The 25392-nt window shown below is 30.7% G+C and overlaps 3 protein-coding genes across 6 annotated transcripts; 1 reads left to right on the top strand and 2 right to left on the bottom strand.

Moving 5' to 3' along the window:
- Window positions 1-2784: 2784 nt before the first annotated feature.
- On the bottom strand, window positions 2785-8949 carry LOC110666617 (pyruvate kinase, cytosolic isozyme). 3 transcript variants are annotated; one of them, XM_021827180.2, is made up of 4 exons: window positions 8696-8949; window positions 7947-8244; window positions 4045-4506; window positions 2785-3796 (listed from the first exon to the last, which is right to left on the bottom strand). In XM_021827180.2, the coding sequence occupies exons 2-4, from the start codon at window positions 8202-8204 to the stop codon at window positions 2984-2986; spliced, it is 1533 nt and encodes a 510-aa protein (XP_021682872.2). In that variant the 5' UTR covers window positions 8205-8244; window positions 8696-8949; the 3' UTR covers window positions 2785-2983. The 3 variants fall into 3 exon arrangements, with proteins under 3 accessions (XP_021682872.2, XP_058005214.1, XP_021682873.2); XM_058149231.1 differs by having other exon boundaries at window positions 7947-8246; window positions 8715-8949; XM_021827181.2 differs by lacking the exon at window positions 8696-8949 and adding an exon at window positions 8340-8650.
- Window positions 8950-10798: 1849 nt separating this feature from the next.
- Window positions 10799-18535, bottom strand: LOC110666616 (transcription elongation factor SPT4 homolog 2). Of its 2 annotated transcripts, none has more exons than XM_021827178.2 (5): window positions 18381-18535; window positions 18158-18249; window positions 17851-17906; window positions 16963-17024; window positions 10799-11051 (listed from the first exon to the last, which is right to left on the bottom strand). In XM_021827178.2, the coding sequence occupies exons 1-5, from the start codon at window positions 18468-18470 to the stop codon at window positions 11001-11003; spliced, it is 351 nt and encodes a 116-aa protein (XP_021682870.2). In that variant the 5' UTR covers window positions 18471-18535; the 3' UTR covers window positions 10799-11000. The 2 variants fall into 2 exon arrangements, with proteins under 2 accessions (XP_021682870.2, XP_021682869.2); XM_021827177.2 differs by having other exon boundaries at window positions 18158-18315; window positions 18381-18530.
- Window positions 18536-19037: 502 nt separating this feature from the next.
- Window positions 19038-23335, top strand: LOC110666602 (alpha-galactosidase 1-like). The gene is made up of 15 exons (XM_058148099.1): window positions 19038-19225; window positions 19304-19362; window positions 19473-19529; window positions 19605-19639; window positions 20138-20241; window positions 20591-20666; window positions 20807-20865; window positions 20986-21051; window positions 21143-21226; window positions 21673-21737; window positions 21850-21932; window positions 22025-22115; window positions 22525-22574; window positions 22859-23002; window positions 23243-23335. The coding sequence occupies exons 1-15, from the start codon at window positions 19038-19040 to the stop codon at window positions 23333-23335; spliced, it is 1254 nt and encodes a 417-aa protein (XP_058004082.1).
- Window positions 23336-25392: the final 2057 nt, after the last annotated feature.

Genomic DNA, 25392 nt, shown 5'->3' with positions numbered 1-25392 from the left:
TGACTAATGAGTCCATCTTTTCTTCCATACCATAGAGACCTAATGAGAACTGGCACGGAAAAAAAAAAAAATCCACTTCGATATTTTTTTTAAATTGTGACATGACTTTTTAATTTTAATGGATATAAATCAATCTATAAAGAGGATACGGCATTGTCATGTAATATTTTTTTATTTTTATTTATTATATGTTATTTTTTATAAATAAATATATAATTTTTTAATTTAATTATTTATTTTTTATAATATTGTAAATGAGTATATTATTTTTTTTAATTTAATTATATTTTCATAAATAAATTCATAATTTTTTTATATTAATTAATTAATTTTTTTATTTTTCTTTTAATTATTATTAATATTAATATTATTGTCTTAATTTTTATAAGTTAAATTATTATTTTTTAAATTTTATTGTTTAAAATTAAAATCTTTGTAATTAAATACATTATTTAAAAAAATTTTATATTATTTTTTATAAATATATTTATATAAAAATATTATTTATCATATTTTGATATCCATAAAATAGTATATAACTCTCTTTATATTGATTATTTGATTTTTTTTTACTTTTCTTTTAATTAGTATTATTATTAACATTATTATCTTAATTTTTATAATTTAAATTATTATTTCCTTTAAAATTTAATTTTAAAAATTAATATTTTTGTGATTAAATATATTATTTAAAAATTTTTTAAATTACTTTTTCTTTATAAATTTATTTATGTAAAAATATTATTTCCTACAAATCATCCCTATAAAAAATAAATGTATAACTTTCTTTTATATTAATTTTTTATTTTTTATTTTTTATTTTTATTTTAATTATAAAAAATTATTATAATTTATTTCATATTTTTTAAGTAATAAATATAAACTTTATATCATTATTATCATTTAAAACTTGTTTTCACTCTTAGAGAGAATTTTATATCATTATTATAACATTATCTTCTTAAATATCCACTACATTAAATTTATTTGCATATAATTAATATATAATTTATATAATATTTCTAAATAATCTCATATTATTGTATTCTAAAAATATTATTTAATTATATATTTAACTCTCAAAATTTTTATAATCAACTTTGAATATTATTAATAAAAAATAATAAAAACATATTAATTGATAATATTATATTTAAGATGAAATGATTGTAATTTTTTAAATGGAAGTATATTTTTTATGTTTTATTTTTCTTTTTATTTTTAATTTTTTTAAGTATTTGAAATATTAATATAAGTTTATACTAAAAATATTTTTTTAACATTTTATATTTTTAATACATTTTAGAGATATATCTTTTAATAATTTATATGATATTAAATTTATGTTTACAATTAAAATATTAAAATTAAAAAATAATAAATTCACGTACAAAAGTATAGGCATTTAACTAATTAATTTATATAATGGTAAAACCTGGACATATCCAATTGAAAAAAAAAATTGAAGAATCGACCTCATAGCGAATTCAAATTATTCTTAAAAATTAAAAATTACAAAATCTAATTAAAAGTATATTAATTTAGTCATTAATTACTTATGTGTGGCAGTCTTTTACAGGATAAAAAGATGCAAGATGACTATATTATGCGTTTTCCGACTTTTCAGATATAATAATAATATCTGTTTCTAAAATAATTCTAATCTACTGTTTTGAATAATATAATTTTATTATCATTGTTTTTAAATAATTAATTTTAAAATAATTATTAATTAAAATTTAAAACGTATTAATTAAAATTTAGAAATAAATTAAATAAATCGATAGACATGGCAATTGCTCCTGTTCTGGTTCAATTTATTCCATACCATATTAATTTTTCAAAATCCTATTCCACTCTGATATTGCATAGGATAGGGACAATAACAGAAAGACGAGCTCCCCGTTCAAATTCTTGAAATTCATTCTAATAATATATTATTATTTTATTAAAAAATAATTTTTTATGTATTTTAGTATTTAGATATTATAATTTTAAAAAAATATATATATGTATACCGCAAATTAGATTTTAAATTTTTATTTCTAATTTATAATTTTTTTTAAATGAAAAAATTTATATTATATAATAATAATAATAATAAATAAATAAATAAATAAATAAAAAGAAGAACAGAAGAAGAAGGAGAAAGAATGCCATTCCTATAAATTGATTAATCATTAGCCTTTCACCGTGTATTCAACCTCGTCCACCCTGAATAAGAGAAGTGCCACAGTGCCAGACTGCCGCTAAATCCACGCCTATTGCCTCTGATGGTTTTGAAGACATCATGATTCATATATGTCTAAATTATGGCCATTTGAATACGAGGTTTTGGTTTCGAACCTATGGCACTTCTCTTAACAAAAGCAGCGCTCTCCACCACCGTAGGCTTCTTGAAATCTTTTAAGTTGCATGCTTATAGTTGACAGTTGATGAAGGGCCTGTCTCTACTATAGTATTCGTTTAGTAGATGTTCCAGAACGAAGAAATAGGACACAACGTAGCAACAAGAATAGCCACCTCTTCTTGAAATTGCCCATGTGAAGTTGACAGATCAATCCTGTCTTGAACCTTGCTTACGCAGAATCATCTTTGCCTCCCACTTATGGAATTCGAGTCCTCATTGGCCAATGCAAACAGTCCTCCCCCCAACTCTTCATCTAACGCCGGTTGGAATCTCAATGCACCACAGTCCGATACAAATCTCATAGAATCAGCCATATAACCACGTATCCCCTACATGTACTGGATGTTGCATTTTATACGTGCCACAAGAACATATGATTGAACATGCCAATAACATTATCTAATTAAAATGACAATTCCAGTCTCATATAACATAGAGTGAGGACAGAGGAAATAACTAATCCTCCAATGACCCCACAACAGGTCCCAAAAAATATAATAATTATAATAAGCGTCCACTTTCTTGCAACAGCCTCTCCAAGCCATATCTCCAAGGCATTCTGCATATTTCACATCATTTCACAATGCATATCTTAATAACAGAGGCAGCTCCAATTCGATGGAGGGCAACAACAGCATCACCAGGCTTGCACAACCCCCTCTCAGTCGCTGAATTTAAAGCAGCTTCCAAAATAACCTCAGTGGATTCTGCATCAGTAGCCTTAGCAGATCCTTCTGCCAAAAGAGGAATCAAGCCCCTATATATCAGACTGTGCCTTGCCGGTGTCTCATCACTGCAGGTCCAATCAAATGAGTCAGTCGTCAAGACTGGAACAACCACAGAGAGGATTGGGACAGCCGGTCTGTACTTGGCTACCAATTTAGCCGTTGTCCCTCCACGCGTCATAACTACAATGAGCTTTGCTTTTGCCTTGTTAGCAGTTCGTACAGCTGAGGACGCAAGGCTCTCCAACGGGCTCATAGGAAGTGGAGTTGATCTTATCATCTCCTTGAAGATAGCTCCATAGTCAAGGGATGATTCAGCTTCAATACAAATTCGACGCATGATCTTTACAGCAAGCTCTGGGTAGGCCCCAGCTGCACTCTCACCACTGAGCATAACGCAATCAGTACCATCAAGAACAGCATTAGCAACATCAGTGGCTTCAGCGCGGGTTGGTCTAGGAGACTTAATCATGGATTCAAGCATCTGGGTAGCAGTCACCACAGGCTTTCCCACAAGATTGCACTTATATATCATCATCTTTTGCGCCAGGAAAATCTTCTCTACAGGAATTTCCATTCCAAGATCACCGCGAGCAACCATGAATGAATCAGTTTCCCTCAAGATCTCATCAAAGTTAATAACTCCTTCCTGGTTCTCAACCTAAGGAAACAGAAGCAATCAATTAGTAATTATTTAACCAACGAAATAAAACAAATGTTACCAAAACGTGTAACAACTATCAAATACAATAATCAAAATTAATTTCTAAAATAGAATAGATTAGCAAACAAACACATCAGGGCAAAGTACAACATCCCACAAATGGGGCACAAATTACATACCATGTGCCTCATTCATGAAACTGGCATCAACCAGTATACCAAATATGGATAGGGACTGTACTGTACCTTCGACATTAACTGTATATGCTTGGCATGTGGCCCAAGGACCTTACGAACATGAACAAGATCTGACCCCTTCCGTACAAATGAAAGAGCAATCATATCGATCTCGTTGGGAACACCCCAACCCAAGATGTCTTCCTTATCCTTCTCTGTCAGTGTTGGAAGGTCCACCACAACACCAGGAAGATTGACATTTTTCCTCTCACCTAGTGTTGCAGTGTTCTCGCAGCGGCATCTCACACTTCCAGCCTCTGGATTACAAGACAAAACAGTCAGAGTGATTGTACCATCAGCACATAAGATAGTATTTCCAGGTTTCACGTCTACAGGCAGTTTTTTGTAGCTCATGGAGATCATATCTGTGTCACCCTTGATGTTATAATTGGTAGTCACAGTGATTTCCTGACCTTCCTTCAGTTGAATAGGTTTTCCATCCTTCAGGAAACCAGTCCGAATCTCAGGTCCCTACCACAAAAAAAAAAAAAATAATAATAATAATAATAACTATCAGTATAGTTAATTGTGAAGTGACAAACATTTTTGGCCCCAGCATTTGCGCAAAATGTGGAAACATGTGATATGATGGATCATTATAGGGCCAACTAAGAACAACAGGCATCCAACGCTCAGAAGTTAACCCCCTGTTTGGATTGAGCACAGTGTGAATTATTAATGTATCGTATCATATTGTATTGAATTATATGGTCTGGTTTTTATTATTAATATGTTTGAAAAGATGATAAATAAGATAGTTTAATAACCTTTTCTTATTTGGTTAAATGGTATAGTATGATAAAATAAATATAAAAATTACTAAAAAATCCTTTTATTACTGTTTTAAATATATAAATGGCTTAAAAATATTTATTCAAACAAAATATTAATTTATAAATAATGTTAACATAATAATAATAATAATAATTAACAAACATTTTATTTTTTTTAATTAATCACTAAATATATCTTATAAATATATAACATTGGAGTAATATAATTAGAATTTTATATATTGTACATGGATAAAATGAGAAAACAAAAATTATTAACCATGCCAAACCACCAATTTGATTGTTTGAAAAGTTGTGGTAAAATGATGGATAACCTCAAATCACCATTTTTAAGAAATAATCTTCCCAAACATGTACAGTAACCATATCATACAATATGAAACCATAACAAACCATGATCAAAACATAGTGTAAGAGTTCAAAGCAAATACCCTATTAGACTTTATAGCAATTTAAATTTTAAAATTTGATCTTCATAGAAGGGGGAAATTGGATTGACAAGAACATGATAAGCAATCCAGCACCAACACAGAGAACTCACAATCTAATAGTTTCTATTAATTGTAAAATCAAGTGCATGATCAGCCAGTTTGTGTAGTTTCCATGTAACGGATCATCCCCAATTTCCAAAACAGAAAATGAAGATACATGTTCTTGAAAAAGAAAATAAAGAAAAGGTAGGAGAATCAACCAGATGACAGCTTCACAATCTATTGTAAAGTTAAAAACCAAGGTTTTCAAAACTAACCTGGTCATTGAACCGGTAAAGCCAGAAAGTTAAGGATTTAAGGTTCAACCCAGGTCGAACCGGGATTTAACCGATATATAGTTAAATAAATATTAATTATATGTTATACATGTAATAATTAATTATATTTAAACTTTTTTAATTCAATTTTAGATTTAAATAATAATATTTCTAATTAATTTCATAATTTAATATATTAATAAAATAAATTATTGATATAATTAATTATCTAGTCACAATTTGATAAAATAAATAAACTTTTTTTGGCAATTATATATGTGAATATATTTTAATTATTTTATTTCAATATAAATTTAATTTATCTGATATCATTAGTGTAGCATATGTGAAATATATATTTGAAGAGAATAACAGCACACAAATCTTGCATAGAAGAAATGGTAATCAATACAATAAATTGGCCTCAGAATCTGGGTTCAAATCCCAGGTAAGGCAACACCTACTTTTTATTAAGTGAATCCACCCATTTAAACCCGACCAGATTAACCGGTTTGCCAATTACCCAGCCAGTTCAAGCGGGTTGGCTCTAGGTTTTAATAAAAGAGGGTTTGAGTCTGAACCAAACCGGTTGTTGGTCTGGTTCCCGATTAAACCGATTCAGTTCTAACGACATCGGTAAAAACCCATTTCCAATTTCCATAGGATGTCCTTATATAGTTGCATACATCCAGTCACGCAATCTATGCGATGTACAAGTAATCCATGCAATGTATATCAACTCAACTCTTCTGTGATATAACATGGATGCATTATGGGGTATAGAGGGAATAAAAGAAAGGTGCATTGTCATCATTAGGTTTTGAGCACATAACACCTTTACAAGGCCATTGAAAGTTCACATTAACATGGATTTTTGAATACTATTCGAAGCAGTAAATGAAAGACAATCCTCACATAGAGCCATTGAAAATGCCTTGAATCCAGTAAGCTGAGAAAAATATCCAAATGACGGAAAATCCTTAGAGCAGAAAATCACATAAACCAAACACTTACATCTTAAATGGTCATCAACTTACATTATAAACAAACTGCTCTTGCACTTAATTATCTTTTTGCCATCAAAGTAAATTTATTCCCTGGCACTAATCAAAGAGCCCCCTACAATTCCTCCCCTTCCCTCCATTAGGAATTCAAAACATCAATAATGTGGAACCAATTGTCAAAGTTTTCCTATCATGCATAAAATTTTGGTTCAAGGTGGAAAAGCATACCTTTCGTTTCATAAATCTTCAGAAACATACATACAAAAAAAAAATGATGATACGATTTTTTATTAATTAATCAGAACACAATTGTAATTATTTCCGAAGACAATTTCTCCACAAGGTTACCATCAATATGTTATGCATTTACAAAGACATTGCTAATGTTCAAAATAAATTATATATATATATATATATATATATATATATATATTGATTAAAAAAAAATTAAAACTGGTTTTTAAGGTAGATTTAACATTTTCTGTCATAAAATATTCAATACACTAAGAAGCTGTTTCAAGCAGCTTAAAAGTTTATTCTTTTTTTTAAAAAAAAAAAAAAGTAATTTCAACATTATTGCCAAACAAGCTCTATATAGGAATGTAAATCATGTAATATTTCTACAGATTTTGCAACTTCAGGAAGCTATGAGAATCTACTTTTTGCCAACTCATGTGTAGTCACCAAGTATGTACAAAATAATTAACCTATGCAAACAACTCTCATGCCCAAAAGTCAATTTCTGGAGTCTAACACATACTTTATAATCAAATTTTCCATACTATGTATAGAGTCTTTTATAACCATAACATCAATGTTTTCAAAAGTGAATTTTATTAATTTTATATGTGTATATCTATAATGTTTCTAAAACAATTATTGAATTTATTTTCTCCAAAAGGCAAAGCCAAGTGAAATTGTACACTATGAATGAAAAGAATTATGTCATCTCCCTTGCTTTGGAGGGATACATGCGTGCATTAGTGCTAAAGAAACTATAAGCGCCATACAAATAGCTCACACACAGACACCAAAATATTAACAATTTAGCAAATTCTCATTTTTTTAACAATTGTTCAGGCATTAGTCTTCACCAACAGATCCATATCTACCACAACTCAAGTCTCTCACACCCAAATTTCTCTCTGCCTCAGATTGTGACAAAGTTATTACTGAAAGAAATTGTTCTTTTCCCATAGTCTAAAGTTAATGCCTCCTTCACACACACACAAAAGCAATAGAAGAGAAAGTGATGATGATGAATTAAAACAAAAGAAAAGCTGCCAGATTAACAAAGTCAATCACATGTAGCACAAGCAATAGTAAGAGGAAAACAAAACTGGAAAATAAAGGTATAAGAGAGACCTTGGTATCGAGCATGACAGCACAAAGGATCCGGGTGTTCTGCATAGCAATCCTAAGATTGTTCAAGGTCTCCTGGTGATATTCGTGGGTGCCATGGGAGAAATTGAAGCGGGCAACGTTCATGCCAGCCCTGAGAAGCTTCTCGAGCATAGGGACGGATCGGGAAGCAGGTCCAAGCGTGCACACGATCTTTGTCTTTGGGACACGCCCATCTTCAGGCAACTCTTTTAGGATTCCCTCGATGTCTATGTTGGCCATTCGCTCTTCCAAGTCACTCTAATTCCAAATACGCTAATACCTACCATCACACAATATATAAAACACACGTACTTGTTAATTCAGAACTTTAAAATAATAATAATAACAAATGTTATAAGATTTAGTTAATTATACAGATGCAGTGGTTTGATTTTGTCGTTCATTCAAGGAATTTCTGGGAAATTGCAGGGTGAGGAAATGGAGTTGAGATTAAGGAATCGATGTAGAAATGGAATAGGAAAATAAGGAGCAAAATGGATGAATTCAATTTGCAATCGACAGGTCTAAAAGAAGAAGAAGAAGAAGAAGAAGACTATAGAATGCACAGAGAAATGTACGAAGAAGAGAATGGATATAGGGTTGTGTAAAATCAAGTAGAGAAATAGGAAATAACAGAAGGCGACAGATTACAGCAGAAAAAATAGATCAACGAAATGAGAACAGCTGCAATGATACAACTAAACCAACAGAAAGGAGAAGAAGAAAAGCACCAGGTAGTCGCAGTTAACTTGTACTTTCCCTCTAGCTAAGCTCTAAAGCGGTGGCGTCTGTTGTAAAAAATTGCGTTGCAGATGACCAAGTATATCCTGTTTTCTTTTTTTTTCTTTTTTCTAAGGTCAGCACTCAGTACCAGACTAGTCCCTTTTCTTGGCTACTGGAAAGCTAAGGGAACTGTGAATTGGTTTGTGGACGGTCCTGATATTGCCTAGGCCAAGCACACGGATTTTAAGGAATATTACTTATAAATGCTTGCTGCTTTCTACAGCGGTAGGTCGAAGCAACGAGACTGCTTTATGCTTGCTACAGCGGTAGGTCGAAGCAACGGCTCAGGGATGGTTTGTCGTTAGTGTTAAAATTATTATTAAAAAAATTATGTTTTAAATATATTAATTAAAAAATATTAAAAAATAATTTAAAATAATATTTTTTTCAAAGTTGCTTATATTTTATAGTATTAAGTTGCAAATGAAATAAGATAATGATCAAGTAATAATGCAAAAAGAAATCGTGGCGCATACCATATCATCAAGACATCAACCAATTGATGAGCGAGTCGGCGTGGATTTGTATTTATCATGTGCGCGACCAGAAATTATACAATAAATCAAATTAAAAAAAATTATTATCTGCTGATTATAATTATTTTCAGATTTAATATATATATATATATAATTAAATTCACTGCTGATTTACTTTATAATTATTCGTCCCACAATTTTATTAGTCCTTTCACGAGAGGCTTCCGCGGTAGAAGTGGCCAGCACAAAAGAAGAAAACGCGGGAGCACTCATCAACCCCAAGTGTTTTTCATTTTTTATTCTAAAAATTTTTATTTTTATTTTCATAAAAATAAAAAAAATACATTCACTTATCAATAATGAAAAAAATTTTTAAATATTTAAAAAAATTATTCATATTTTCATATTAAAAAAATCATTACAACATATTTAAAATTTTATTTTGCTTTTATAAATTTTTAATATGTATAATTTATTTATTTTATAAAAATATAATTAAATTTATTAGTATAAATAATTTTTAAAAAAATATTACTCTTTATTTGAAGAATAAATAAAAAAACAGAAATTTATTTTATAAGTAAAACAGAAAAAAAATATTTTGAATTAATACATGTGAATAGGAAATTTATATATGTAAACACAAAATTCTTTTTCTAATTATTCCATTTCTATAATAATTTAATTTATATTGTAAACACTCCAGCCGATTCGATATTTTTTTCACCTACAACTCCAATCGCCACATAGCTGTCCCTTTTACGGCCAAACCATGATCTATACTGAATTCATTTAACAAAAAATTGCATTTCCAGTCCTCACATAAGCATCATATGGTAGCAGAGTAGCGCTGCATGGATCTCCATTAACGTTAACTAGTTAGCTGCGAAAGGACAAATTTAAAAGACGCCATTTCAGCTTTCCATTTTTTATATAGCCATAGAGATTAAGAGTATGTTTGGATAAATTTTAAGAGAGGAAGAAAAATAAAAGAAGAAAAATATTTTTTATTTTTCATTCTTTATTTTCTCTCATTATGTTTAAATGAGTGAAAAATAAAAGAGAGAGTAAAAGAGTTGACATTAAATTCATTTAACAAAAAATTGCATTTCCAGTCCTCACATAAGCATCATATGGTAGCAGAGTAGCGCTGCATGGATCTCCATTAACGTTAACTAGTTAGCTGCGAAAGGACAAATTTAAAAGACGCCATTTCAGCTTTCCATTTTTTATATAGCCATAGAGATTAAGAGTATGTTTGGATAAATTTTAAGAGAGGAAGAAAAATAAAAGAAGAAAAATATTTTTTATTTTTCATTCTTTATTTTCTCTCATTATGTTTAAATGAGTGAAAAATAAAAGAGGGAAAGTAAAAGAGTTGGCATTAAAATCTAATTTTTTTTTTTCTTAATTTCTCTCCAATTTGGAGAGAAAATAACTAAAGAAAAATAAAATTTATTGTCCTTTCCTCCTTTATTTTCCTTCTCTTATCCAAACAATGAAAAAGTCTTTTCAAAGTTATTTTCCCCTACTTATTTTCCTTCCTCTCCCTTTTCCACCTATCCAAACAAAGTGTAAACGTCCAGTCACAAACCAAGCTTCAATATCAGTACCAGACGCATTTAGGATCTTCATACAAGTACACCGCGTGACCGCGATAGTTGTGCATAATACCTAATGGACATTCACTTTAGACAACCATGTCTCACAAAGTTGCACACATTCAACTTCAACTTGAAACCTTAACATGATGGACAAGACTATGCAACTGGTCAATTTATACACGTTTTGGCGGAATGTATTGTACTCGTTCATCTTCACATAGATTCTGCGAGAAGCCCAACAGAATCATCAATCCCCATGATGCACAACACACAAATCAAACAATTTGCATAAAAGATTCAATATATAAAGGTTTTAATAAGCATGAATCAATAAATAAAACTGCCAAAGTCAACTTAATTACTCCATAGCGTCTACTTATGAATCTCAACCTAACTATCAACATAAATTTAGTCATTAAAAATATAAAATAAAAAAATATATATTCTCTAGCAGCCAAGAAGACGCCATGCCTCATGCAACTACAGACAGATCCACCAGTTATTATGTTCCCAGTTCAGCAGATGGATTTCTACCTTCAATTGGTAATGGCATGTAAAGCAAGAATCCGCATTCATAATGTTCAACTTGAGAGAAAAAGGTGTAGGGGGCAGGATAAGTTCAACCACTTAACGGGGATAGTACCATCATATATGCAGTAATTAGTATAAACAGTAAAATAAGACTAAATGGTACAAACAAGTGTAATGCAGAATAGGAAGCTTCCAATTTTATTTAAAAATTTTAATTAATATAGAATTAAGAAATTTAAAGAGTTTTTATTGTTTATGAATTTTATTATTATTAGGCCTATTATTTTCTCATTATCTTATTAAGTATTCCTAATTAGAGTTTATTAGGGTTTCTATTTCTAATTTAATTAGGATCGTAAGCTCTAAAAATAGAGCTAATTTTCTTTTATTCAATAGCTTTGACTATGATTATTATTTGAGAATATTGAAAGTGAGAAGATAAAGGTTCACCAGTGGGAGAATATGTTAGTTGTTTAAGAGGCTGTTATCATTTTCTTTGTCTATTAAGGAGTGTCTATTAATTGAATGCCACATGTAGAATGTATCCCTCTCTTGTGAACTTCTGCTATTCTCTCCTCTCAATGAATCTGTTCTCTTCTTCTTCCTATTGTTAGATCATCTTCTCTCTTTTGTACTCTCTTGTATAATGAATTTGTACACGTAGCATTGGTATCAGAGCCAAAATCCTTGGCCATGGGTTTTGCTACAAGTTTTTCTTTTACACTTCTTCCTTTCTTGAATATAGGGTTCCCTCCTCTTCTTTGTTCTTTCTAATCTTTCTTTCCCTTTCTGGATTCTTTCTTCTGAAATTTGTCCATGGGTTCTGCTACTAATTTTTGAATTACTCGGGGTGAACATTCGATTCAAACCGAACCGAACCGAACCGAATCATGAAAATCAAATTACATATTTTAAAAACTGAACCGAACCGAAATGGATAAAAAACTGAATCGAACCGAACCACTCTATTTCAGTTCGATTCGATTCAGTTTAAACCGATCGGTTTTATTTTTTATCATTTTTTAATTTAGACTTGATTTTCAAGTTATTTGGTCTGATTTTAACCTTAGTTTGAATCTAATAACTATTAATTAGTGAAATTAAACAATTTATATATATATAATTACATATAATTCATAAATTCCCCATAAAAATAAATCAATTCAAAAATCAATAAAACTATTTGGTTCGGTTTGGTTTAACTGATTTTTTTTTTTTCAAAACTGAACTGAACCAAAATAACCGAAATTTTTATAATATAAAATCGAACCAAACCGAACCGAATTATCTTAAAAACCAAACCAAATTATCAAATTAAGGCGGTTCGATTCGGTTTGAACCAAATAATGCTCACCCCTATGAATTACCATTCCTCCATTCTTAAATCTGGTTTTTCCTCTCATCTGTTCTTCTATGTTTCTCTATTTTCACAACAGTCCCTTCAATCTTTCCTTGTATTTCCCTTCCACCAGAGATAGAACGCACCATAAGATTCTTCCTTCCTTAAACCTGCACACCGAATTCTCACCCTTCTTGTCAAACAAAAAAAAAAATATTCTTGGCTATTCTTTTCTCTAAATTTGTTTTGTCGGTCCTTTCTTGTTACTAAATAGAGCTATTATATTCTTGGCCGTGATGGAAGGTATGCAATCTCAAGATCTAAAGGTTCATTGCCATGATGCAACAACTAGAGCGAAGGCAGGAGGTTTTGCGGAATGAAGCAGAGCAACGACATCAACAAGGCTTGGAAGAAATTAAATCCTTGCTTACTAGTATAAGTTTGTGCAGTGTGAAGATTACAAGTAATATAAATCAAGATAATTCTACAGGAGCAAAGGAAGATTCATTAGAGGATTTACGGAATTTGAAACATGAATTTACCTTGCAAGCTTATTGGAATTCCTTTAATCAATTATATTCAAAAGCAAGAGTTCAAGAAGAGCAGGCTTTGAATTTTTTCCTCAGTGGACTGGTTGATGAGTTGCAATTGCCAGTCAGAATGTTTAAGCCAAGGACACTTTCAAAGGCTTATTCACTGGCAAGGTTGCAGAAGGTAACTATGGCAACAATCAGGAATGATGCTGAGCCAGATACTAAACTTAAAACTTTTATTAATATTTTGTTCCCTCCTTCCACTCCATCTAATTCCCAATCGGATTCCCCTAACCTTACGGGAGACAAATCTGATTTTTTGAATATACCCATGATTCAGTTACCAAAACTGGGGCATCATGAAAATTTCAAAAGTAAGAAGAGTAACCAAGGGACTACAATTGATCGAAGTTCTCTTCCTAAATCTGTTATGGTTTATGAACGTAAAGCACATGTTCTTGCTACTAAAATAATTGAGCAACACAAAAAGAAAGTTGGTGGGAAAAAACAATACAGGAACTATGGAAATTATGGTGAGTTTGATTTGGGTGCCCATGAAAAATACAGAAATTATGGGAAATGTGTTGAGTTTGATTTGAGTGACCACGATTTTGGGATCATTTCACATGACTACATCACCCTTAAAGAAGATGAGTTTGAGAGATGGAAAAGGCAAAGCAAGAAATTTTATGGTCGTGTTGATTTGCCAAAAAAAAAAAATCAAAACTATGGGAACATTTCAAATTCTGGATCGTATATTGGTGCAGTTAAGATGCTTTTTCTCAAGCAATTCTCCATCGCAAGATTCTTACATTCTCATTCATTGGATTTTTTCTTTTTTTTTTCCCAGCTGTTATGCAGGTGAGAGCTCAGTTTCCACATTCCTTGAGGACAAGGAAACTAAAGGATAGGGTATTTATGAGAATATTTAAGGTGAGAAGATAAAGGTTCACCAGCCAGAGAATATGTTAGTTGTTTAAGAGGCTGTTATCATTTTGTTTGTCTATTAAGGAGTGTCTATTAATTGAATGCCACGTGTAATAGTTAGTTAGCTGATATCATATGATAAGGCAGCTCATGTACAGGGAGTATATCAAGAATCAGTGATTGAATGTATCCCTCTCTTGTGAACTTCTATTAGTCTCTCTTCTCTCAATGAATCTGTTCTCTTCTTCTTCTTCCTATTGTTAGATCATCTTCTCTCTTTTGTACTTTCTTGTATAATGAATTTGTACACGTAACAAATTAATAAAATTATTGAGAATTAATTCTTTTTTCCAAAGATTAGTCATTGATTTGTTCTTTATTCCTTCTTGTTCTACAACAATTTAGTGTTAGAGTCTAAATTCAAAATTTCCTAATCATCCTATTCAAACTTGCCGTGTTTTAGCCTTTTTCAAAATTCATAGTTTTATTCTTTTTTTTAAAACAAAAAAAGTAAAACTCAAAGAAACGGTCTTCGAAAGAAAACAAAGTCATAGCACTGCCGCCTCCCCTTTCACAGAACCACCATCGTCCAACCATCGGAACAGCCCCACACCACTTCTGAAAGACACGCCAACCTGTGGTGAGTCCAAAGACCCTCTTTTGATCACCTAAAGTTGGCTAGAACTCAAGATCCAATTGAGTCAGATCTTGACCCAACTCGTGACCCGCAAGATTTTCAGCGTCTGACCCTCTACTACCCATCTTCAGCCACCAAACTGCCATCCCTTGCCGTTGGAAACCAGATCCAGCAATCCAGCTGCAAGATCAAGTCACAAACCCATCAGGTAAGGCAGACAAGCTGACGTTGTTCCTGTGAGCTCATTTTCACTAGATTTTCCTTGCATCACGCTGACATCATCGCCAGCAAGATGCCACATCATCAGCCACTCATTACTATGTCAGCAGGAAGTGCCATATCATCACTGCCATGTCGGCAAAAAATTGACAGTGTCCTACCCGGCTAATTTTGATGTTCTGATTCAATTTTTAATGTTTTTTTTCAGCAAAAAAAAAATCCAAATGGCTGAAATTTGCATTTTTCAGCAAGGTATGATTTTTTTATTATAACTCAATAGTGTGGGCTGAAATAAAGGTTCTAACGAGCAATTAGATGAATTATGGGATATGATTCAAGGAATACAAAATGAAATTAATGACTATTATGAACAACTTGATGAAATATCTTATTTGATAGATTTATATGATGGTCCTAGCTATACTTGTGGTTTATTTGATGAGTATCAAGATATATAGCTAATCTTACAATATAGCGATAAAGCACTCTAAAATGTAAGAATGGGTATCGTATTCAACAAAGTAATCAACAAGTTAAAGATAAAGAATTTGAAGCATTGAAAGAAGCTCATCTGTTTCAATTGAGAGAACAGCAGGATACAAGAAAAAGTATTGAAAATATAAAAACAAGAATTCTTAAAAATTCAAGAAAACTACAAGAAAAACAAGAAAAGCAGCTTGAAATTGAAGAACAAAAATAGTAAGTTGAAGATGCAATTGAAGAAGAGTAACTGGAAATTGAAGAATTCAAACTTATGATTGTTGAGCCTTCACTTGTTGAAGAGTCTATTTTAAAGCAAGAAGTTAATAAAGTATTGGAGCCTTCAATGGAGATTGAAAACAATCAAGTCATGGAGTCAATGAAAGTTAAAGATCCTACTGAGTTAGAGAGCCTTTCAACTATTGTTTAAATTGATTTTACCTATCCAAATGTTTTCAAGGATGCAAAAGAAAGCATGGATACTTCCCGTCAATTTTGTTGCTACAATCCAGGAAGATCGTACTGTGTGTGTTTTCTTTGTTTTGTTTGTAATCCGTCAACACTTCAAGACTCAAAGACGAGTTTTTTTCAACCAGGAGAGAATAATGCAGTATAGGAAGTTTAGAATTTTTTTTAAGAATTTTAATTATTATGGAATTATGAAATTTAAAGAGTTTTTATTATTTAAGAATTTTAATATTATTATATCTATTATTTCTTAACTTATGTCATTTCGTATTCCTAATTAGGGCTTATTAGGATTTTTATCCCTAATTTGATTATGATTGTCAGCTCTATAAATAGAGCTAATTTTTTATTATTCAGTAGTTTTGACTATTATTATTAATTGAGATTAATAAAATTATAAAAAATTACTTCTCTTTTCTAAGGATTGATCCTTGATTTTTTCTTTATTCCTTGTTCTACATCAAGCATATTCTAGAATTATCAAGTGAATTCGTCAACCCTTGAAAATTTTATGTTCCATACATTTACAGAAAATAAAGAGGCCACTAACTAAGAAGAGTTAAAAGTTTCAACAAAAATAAAAACCAACAAAACAGAAATACCAGTGGCATTAATAAGTTAGAAATGATATGCCCAATCATTTTCAAATACAAGTCCTGCTCAATACAAATTAGTAGATATGTACTTATGGTTGCTACAAAATATCATATCAACCTGAATATGTTCACAGGAAGCTGATGTGGATAGACAAATGAACATATGCTTAGCATGCAAAAGTCATTGGTCACTTAATCCTCTTAAATTTAAGTGGAAAATGGTCATCCTAAATCAAGTACATGATAAAACTATTGTTTAAGTCAGTACTCAGTAAATCATCTCAAATTTAAGTGGAAAACGGACATCCTAAATCAAGTACCTGATAAAACTATTGTTTAAGTGGAAAAAGGTTCAGTACTAAGTTATATAAATTGCACTTGGTATGAAATATGAATATACAAAACCTGCAAGTCCTCTGGCAGTGCCTCAGAGACAGCAAGAGTGTAACAACCGGGAACAAATCTTCCTGCAACAGATTTAAAACAAAAAGCTGAGAAAAGAGGATTAATGACCAGATATAAGTCCGACACATCAAAATGATGAATCACATTATAGCATTCCAAGACAGAGAAAAGCATTCAAGTGCAGAAGTACAAGCCCCTGATGCTGGTGTCAAAATATCCCTTCAGATTTTTTAAGTATTTTGTGCAGATCTTTGCTTTTGTATTTGTCAAGATAAATGGTCGCCCAATCCCAGATAATAAAATGCCCCTAATAATCGTCATATTTGTAGTATACAATACATAGGGAAGAATTATGGAATTATTAAACCAAAGAAAGGAATAAAATACAATGAAAGGCAGCCTTTGCTGGCACAGACCCATCTTCAAATTCTAAATTTTCAAATTGCTATACCAGAATCAAGCTTCATTGTTGATTAAGTATAATTATTACACTCGAAATCAACTTAGTGGGATACTGGAAAGCTCGACCCGACTCAAGCACCATTAATAATTTTGGTAAACTTACATTAATATCAAATTAAAGCTTAAATAAACTCTATTAATTTCAAATTCATAAATTATTATTTGATATATTTAAAATAATATAAAAATTTAAGTGTTCGATTGAACATACAAGTGACTCAACAAGCACAATATTCGTCGAAACAAGTCAAAAAATGGCAGAAACAATGGGTGTCAGCGTGCAGGGGAGTTCAGAAGGGCAAGATAGAAAAAAGAACAAGAATTAACTAGCTCGATGCATCTCAAAGCGAGAGGGAGGGAAATGAAGGAAATAAAATAAATAAGATGGCAAGAAAAACGCGTAAGCAATACAACAGTTGAACTTACCGATTCTCAACCAGCGAGCGGCCCAGCTTCTACTGGGATCCATGACAGAAATTATCCTAGGAAGCAAAGCATTCAGCGATGAAGAAAGCAGTTACCAAATTTAACAATCAATTTGCTGTAAAGGTCACATTGAGCTTGGAATTTGAATGTTTTGAAGAAAACATCAGCATTCACAAAACAGGAAACATATAAGGCACTAGCTCAACTACCCACATTTGATTACCATTAAAGTTAAGAACAGTGCAATTGAACGCAATGCTTCTACACAATGACAGAAGACATTTATAAAAAAGAAATTAGAAAATACCCATTGAAGTTAGGAGTGGTGCAATCTACGACACGCTCATGATCTTCATCCATCTTAAAGAAGGGGCAATTCTCGCACCCGGACTCTCTGAACTGGAACAGAAACGTATCCCCTTGTTTAACGTTAAAAAAGCAAATAAAACGGATGTAATTCCCGATCTGTAATTTTGCCTAACTTAGAAGATATAGAAGGAAGTTAGAAGAATGGAAAAAAGGAAATTAACCTGATCGTAGGTTTTGACGAGGCGGCAACGGAGACAAGCCCTCAGTTCATGGCCAAAGCTAGTCGGAATTTGCGCCGGTGCGCTTCCCATCCTAGTCGTACCCCTGAAATCTGAAATTAAGCTATTATAATTGCCCCTACCAGCCCGCCCGCCCGCCCGCCTGCCCAAATGAATTCTGAAATCTAGGACGGACCACGATTCAAATAGTTGGACTGGGGAGCCCATTTCATAAACTTGTTTTGGGTCAAAAAGTACTAAAAGGCACTGTTTGGCCCGAATTGGTTTCTCAGAAAAAAAAAATTTTTGGTCTATTTCTCCTTGTTAATGGCCACTAGGCCACTGCTTTCAAGTATCAACACGGATGCGGAAGCCAAGGCGCGACTCAAGGATCTGTCAATGTTTTCTATGAATTCCCATCGCACTTTGATTGCTCATCTCTTCCTTGACGCTTAATAATAAATAATAGTATTACACTAACGATCACGTTTTAGATTAAGATCAAATGCATCATTCAAAAAATAATAATAATACTAATAATAATAATAATAAGATAAAATGCAACTTGAGCTGGTTCTACAGACAGAACTCGCATACATATATACACGACACTGAACAGGGCAAGACAGGAAACATATAGTATAGAGCTGATCGCTGAAGATGAGTACTTTCAACCATACAAAGTCTTTCCTCCTTCCTTCACTTCTCTTGTTATGCCTTTTTGTTTATTTCCTTCCTGCTTATATCGTTAAATCCAAACCCCTCCCACCATCTCTCAACGACATTGCACAAGAAGATGATGATGATGATGCTGCTGCCAACCTTGTTGCTCAGACGCCTCCTATGGGGTATCTCACGAATCACCATATATTTCTTGTTAAACTTTTGCGTGCTGTTTGCATAAATTTAACTTTATCATGCTGCAGGTGGAATAGTTGGAATCACTTCCATTGCCAAATTAATGAGACTATGATTAGAGAAACTGGTCAGTTAATTACTCAGTTGTTCTTAATTAATGAGACTCAATTGCGTTTAATTGCTATTCAGTTTTCTTCTGCAATAATCAACAATATTTTATCAATCTGGAAACAACAGCTGATGCACTTGTGTCAAGCGGGCTTGCCCAGCTGGGATACAAATATGTTAATATAGGTACGCATGCAAATGTAGTGACTAATTTGTGAGTTCCAAGTTTGACAAACTAATAATCAGTGTTTAATATACCAGATGATTGTTGGGGTGCATATGATCGTGATATTAAGGTTGGTTTCTTTCTTATTTTTATTGCTTTTTTCACAGATTACAGTAATATTTTTCATTAAACTTTAATGTTTCTTCAACTTTTTATTGCTTAAACTGAACTTATCAAGAAATATGAAGTTTCATTTTGTGCCAAATTAATCTGTACAATGTGATAGTGTAATTAAGTTTATATTATAATAATTAGGGCTAGTTTTAATTTGATACAATATGATATTCAAGGCAATGAAACGTAATCAAATAAAGTTCGAATAGAATAATTAAAAAAAAATAGTTCTCACATATTCGTATAAATACATTAAAACTGGATCTCCTTATGAACAGTGCATTCACAGTTGATTTGGAAATCTAATTATCATCCAGTAGCAACTAACTTATTTATTGCAATTTTTTAGGAGATGATATAATAAAAAAAAAAATTGGGTTTAAGTATTTGTTCTTTTTTTTTTTCAATTCTAATGCAGTTTGCCATATCTATACTTGTTAAACAAATTATATAGGGAAATCTAGTGGCCAACAAGTCCACGTTTCCTTCTGGAATTAAATCTCTTGCCGATTACGTTCACAGCAAGGGTCTTAAGTTGGGAATCTATGCAGATTCAGGGTGAGTTTAATCCAACTTTCATCTCTTTTCTTTTTTTTTTTTTTTTTTCCTTCTTAAAGTAGAAAAGGAAAATTTTATCTAAATATCAATCTATTTGCTGATAAATTCTTGATGATTTAATATTGTTATAGCTGTATAATTACTTTGAAGGGAAATTCTTATTTAAATCGGGTATTCAAACACGTGGAATTTAACTATTTAATAAATAAATCTCACTATATATCTTGAATCTTGGGTCTATATAGATCTGATCTACAAAATCCTACTTTGAAAACTTAAACCGGCCACTTGAAGTCCAGAACTGATTTTCCTTTCATTTTGCGGGTTTTGGTTATTAATTACCTCATAGGTACCGTACATGCTCTGGGAGAATGCCTGGTTCTCTTGGACTTGAGGAGCAAGATGCCACAACATTCGCTTCATGGGTATGAATAAAAAATGTTTTTTTGTACTCCACATTAACATATAAAATGTTATTAACATTAAAATTAATTAATTTGTGAAATATAATTGCTTTCATAACAAAATCTAAAGACTGGTTCATTAACTTATTGTCGTAATATAGGGAATTGACTACTTGAAGTACGACAATTGTTACAATGATGACACAAGACCAACAACAAGGTGATTTTAGTGTTAATTAATATATATATATAATAATTTTATTTTAATTATTAATCATGATTTTATATAATTTTCGCATTTTCAAAAATATATTCATTCAATCCCACATTTTATTAACAGATACCTTGCCATGAGTCGTGCCTTGAAGAAAACCAAGCGTCCAATTTTTTTCTCTATGTGTGAATGGTAGCTTTTCTTTCGCATATCAATTGGAAAATATACTTAATTTCTTTGAATAGCTGTAGATTGATTTTATATCTTAATTTTTTACTTTTAGGGGAGACATGCGTCCAGCTTTGTGGGGATCCAAACTTGCGAACAGTTGGAGAACAACGGATGACATTTCAGACTCATGGGAAAGGTACGATGGAACTCATGCATTGCATATATCTTCATTTTCTAATTTTCTATTCTATAACCTCTCTAATCTTATCACTTTCATCCATCTATTTTTAAAAATTATTTTTATCAATAATTATCTATCATTTTTAAAAAATCAATTAGTATTAATTTTTTTAAAATTTTATTTTTCTTTTTACTAAACATAATAACTATTTATATAATTTTTTAAATTCTATTTTAACACACTTTCTTATCTTTTTTAATCATATGAGATAAAAAAATAATTTAATTAAGTTAAAAGATATTTTATTATTATAATTTATATGATTTAATTATTTCTTTAACTACTATAAAAAAAAACCTTAAATATTTGATTAAAATTAGCAAAAGTTTATGAAGGGAATAGACGGTTTAGTTGATTGAATTTTAACTGAAATGACAATGTACGTAATTGGTCTGAAACAGCATGTTAAAGATTGCTGACTTGAATGAAGTGTATGCTGACTACGCCAAACCTGGAGGTTGGAATGGTTTGTATCATGTACATATTTTTAATTAGGAATCCGAAAGATTGATTAATCATGGCTAAATACCAACATAATCTCTTTTCTGGCACTGGGAATTAAATCCTTCTTCGATCAGACCCGGATATGCTGGAAGTAGGCAATGGAGGGATGAAGCATAATGAATATGTGGTGCACTTTAGCATATGGGCCATCTCCAAGGTAACTACTATAATTTCATAGATACAACCATTTTGCTTCGTTTAAATTAAGTGATGAAAATTAATTAATTTATATAATGATATGAATGGCAGGCTCCTCTCCTTTTAGGATGCGATATACGATACCTAAGCAATGAAACCATGCAAATAATTAGCAACAAGGAAGTAATTGCAGTGAATCAAGGTGAGAACCAGCTGGTATTATTAATTCATTAAAACTTTTTATTATTCCCTTCTTCCACTTTTATTTATTATTTTTTAAAAAATTATTCTATTGAAAATTATTTATTATTTTGAAAATATTAAAAATATTAATTAAATTTTTTTAAAATTATACCTTATCTATGTTAAATACAATAATTATTTTTATAATTCCTTAAATTCATCTTATCACCTCTCTTTTCCATCTCTTAATTAAATAAGATAAAGAATAATTTAGTTAAATTAAAGAATATTTTATTATAATTTAAATGATTTAATTATTTTCTTAATTATTATATATAATAATATTAAATGATAAATAGAAGCGTATGGATGTAGTATTATCATTATTATAACTTGTGTTTTTGTGTACTTTTGTTATGATTTAACAGATAAGTTGGGAATTCAGGCGAAAAAAATAAGAATGGAAGGAGAAAGAGAGGTAATTAATTATACATTAAATGTTAATAATATGATTAGAGTGCATTTAATATAAACTCGATTTTATATGATAATGAATTTAATAATTATTAAATTAAATATTTATATTTAAATTTATATAAAATCAATTAAAATGTGCATAATAAATACACATATTTAAAAATAAAAATTTAACTTAATAACTAATAATTTCATATTCATATAAAATCGAGCTTATAGTAGCTGCAGTCTATTAAGCTTGCAATATTGTATACATAAATCATAATTTTCATAAAATATTTTCAGATTTGGGCAGGACCACTTTCAGAAAATAAGAAAGTAGTATTGTTTGTAAATAGAAAGACGTGGGGTTCACCATTGACAGCCCACTGGGATGACATTGGCTTCAACAAAAACAGTGTTGTAGTCGAAGCTAGGGATGTTTGGGAGGTATGCAATTGATTCTTTTTATCTATGAATTCAATTAATTAATATTTAATGTGTTATAATTTGAAAAAATTATTTATTGAATATATTTAATATAAATTTAACTATATATAAAAATGAGTTTTATAATAGTTAAATTAAATATTTATACCAAAATTAATTAAAATATATATAATAAATATATAAATTTAGATATAAATATTTAATTTAATGCTTATATAAGTCCTTATTTATTCTGTTCAGCATCGTACTCTGGAGAGAAGATTCCAAGGGAACTTAACAGCGTATGTCGATCCTCATTCCTCCAAGATGTATGTGTTGACACCCATCTTCTGATCGCATCACATGTCATATTTTTTAGCTTAGATATTCTAAGTAGATTTTTTTCCCCTCAAATTCTAAAATTTAATTTTGAGCTGCAAATCCTTGAAAATGACTCTTCAGTTCACAGTATAAACTAGCTAGCAGGGAAACTTCTTCTTGTGATATTACATCTGATGTAACCTAGCCGTAAGTGTGCGGATCGTTCAAATAGTATAGATAAAGATACCGTTTTCTCCAAAAATTATGTTAATAATTGAATTTTTTATATAAAAATACACTAATTCTAAGTAATTTAGACTAATAAGTAATTAAATGAAGAGATTGAGAATTGAAGGGTATATGTATAAATTTAATAAAGAAAATGCTTTAGTAGAAAATTTCACTAAAATTATGAGAAATAAATTGAACTAGATGCAATATGGCAATAATTAAAATAACAAGCAATCAAAATTAATTGACAATTAACAATAATAAAAAGATGATTCGGGAGTTTAGGGGTTCATAGTTAAGCTATTTTGAGATTTTAAATTGATTATCCAAATATATGAAAATTATGAATTTCAAAAAGATTATTCCCAAATCCTTTGAAAACTCTTTCGAGTGAAACAAATAGTGTCTTAATTAACTTAATACTACTTTCATATAATTAAAATTAACCAAGACCCATTAGGTTCTTTAATCAATTTATCAATCGTCTTAATCCTTAGTCTATTTCTAGATCTAAGTTAATTAAGTCTAATTTATTGATTATTTATCACTGAATTTTCTCATTTCGATACTTCAACCAAGAATTATGAACAATACTTAATGGAATCCTACACGAAGCATGTCACTAGCCTCGGATAAATTTTGACAACTGTCCCTGAACTTTTATAGTTATAACATTACAGTCCCTCAACTTAAAAATGTAATAAAAAACCCCATCAATTTTCAAATTTTGCACAGTAAAATCCTTCTAACCTCCAATTAGTAGTTTTTCAGTTAGACGCTGATCTGGACAGTTCCAGCATTGAGCTTAGTCAGTATTTCTCTTTTCTCTCTCAAGCCATATATAAATTAAATTATTTTTCTCTCTATAGACAGAATAATTTGTCATGCGTAAAGATAATAATTTTACACTTTGCATAAGAGAGAAGAGATAAATATTGACCAAGTGACATGCAAGAGCTATTCACATCAGTTTCTAACTGAAAAATTAGTAATTGAAAGTTAGAGAGATTTTACTGTGCAAAATTTGAAAGTTTAGGGGGTTTTATGTTACATTTTAAAGTTAAAGGACTGTAGTGTTAGAACTATATAAGTTCAGGGACAGTTGTTGAAATTTATCCCACTAGGCTCATAAAAAATAAATAAAACCTCTTAATAACCATGAAACATAGATTAACTAATTCAAATCTATAAAATATCTTAAATATTACATATCTAACTCCCGAATCTTAGAAAAACTACTCACTACTTATGTTTGATACAAATATTCTAGCAAAAGAAGAAATAGAATATGAAAAGAAAATTAAAATTGAAGAAACATGATAAAAGAAGCGTAGAAAATAGTGAAGGTGAAGAAGAATTGAAGCGTAAGATGGAAACGACGAGATTGGTAACTCCTTTCTCTCATTCTTTCCAAATCTTTCTTCTTACATGCTTTTATATGCTTTGACATAAACCCTAAAATGGACTAAAAATTGTGTGTGGTGAGGTCATACATGTGTAACAAAATTTTGCCTCTTTAGCCAATTAATGAGGAATTGTATAGCCGGAACTGTGCCCATGCAATATCTTATGCAGAATCAAAACTGGAAAGAATTAGTGAAGACAGGTTTGCATGACTATGCAAGCCCCTATGTATATTTTAGTAAGCTTCAGAGAGTTTTCATGAACGTGCATAAGCTATGCAGAAAGGTATACACATTTCAGCAAGATTTGCTATACTTCTCCGATCTCTTGCATAAGATGGTGCATAGCCTATGCACTAAGCTATGCAACTTTTGGCAACTTAAGAATTTCTTTGATTTTCTGGATACAGGTTGTATAGGCTATTCAGCTCCTTATGCAACTTTCAGTAGCCTTCA

This window comes from Hevea brasiliensis, chromosome 6 (genome assembly GCF_030052815.1).
Source record: "Hevea brasiliensis isolate MT/VB/25A 57/8 chromosome 6, ASM3005281v1, whole genome shotgun sequence".
Lineage (NCBI taxonomy): Eukaryota > Viridiplantae > Streptophyta > Magnoliopsida > Malpighiales > Euphorbiaceae > Hevea > Hevea brasiliensis.
The sequence above is the reverse complement of the archived record's forward strand: the minus strand, read 5'-3'. Positions and strand labels throughout refer to the sequence as shown.

What these genes read in the sequence shown, in the direction of transcription:
- LOC110666616 (XM_021827177.2), bottom strand. Translation starts at nt 18,470, where the DNA reads ATGGGAAGCGCACCGGCGCAAATTCCGACTAGCTTTGGCCATGAACTG. An exon ending in TCGTCAAAACCTACGATCAG is followed by an intron (nt 18,316 to 18,380) that starts GTTAATTTCCTT and finishes GCAAAATTACAG; the next exon opens with ATCGGGAATTACATCCGTTT. An exon ending in CGCTCGCTGGTTGAGAATCG is followed by an intron (nt 17,025 to 17,850) that starts GTAAGTTCAACT and finishes AATCTGTTGCAG; the next exon opens with GAAGATTTGTTCCCGGTTGT.
- LOC110666602 (XM_058148099.1), top strand. Translation starts at nt 19,038, where the DNA reads ATGAGTACTTTCAACCATACAAAGTCTTTCCTCCTTCCTTCACTTCTC. An exon ending in GGAATCTATGCAGATTCAGG is followed by an intron (nt 20,242 to 20,590) that starts GTGAGTTTAATC and finishes ATTACCTCATAG; the next exon opens with GTACCGTACATGCTCTGGGA. An exon ending in AGTAATTGCAGTGAATCAAG is followed by an intron (nt 22,116 to 22,524) that starts GTGAGAACCAGC and finishes ATGATTTAACAG; the next exon opens with ATAAGTTGGGAATTCAGGCG.
- LOC110666617 (XM_021827180.2), bottom strand. Translation starts at nt 8,204, where the DNA reads ATGGCCAACATAGACATCGAGGGAATCCTAAAAGAGTTGCCTGAAGAT. An exon ending in CTGTCATGCTCGATACCAAG is followed by an intron (nt 4,507 to 7,946) that starts GTCTCTCTTATA and finishes TTTTTGTGGTAG; the next exon opens with GGACCTGAGATTCGGACTGG. An exon ending in ATATACAGTTAATGTCGAAG is followed by an intron (nt 3,797 to 4,044) that starts GTACAGTACAGT and finishes CTGTTTCCTTAG; the next exon opens with GTTGAGAACCAGGAAGGAGT.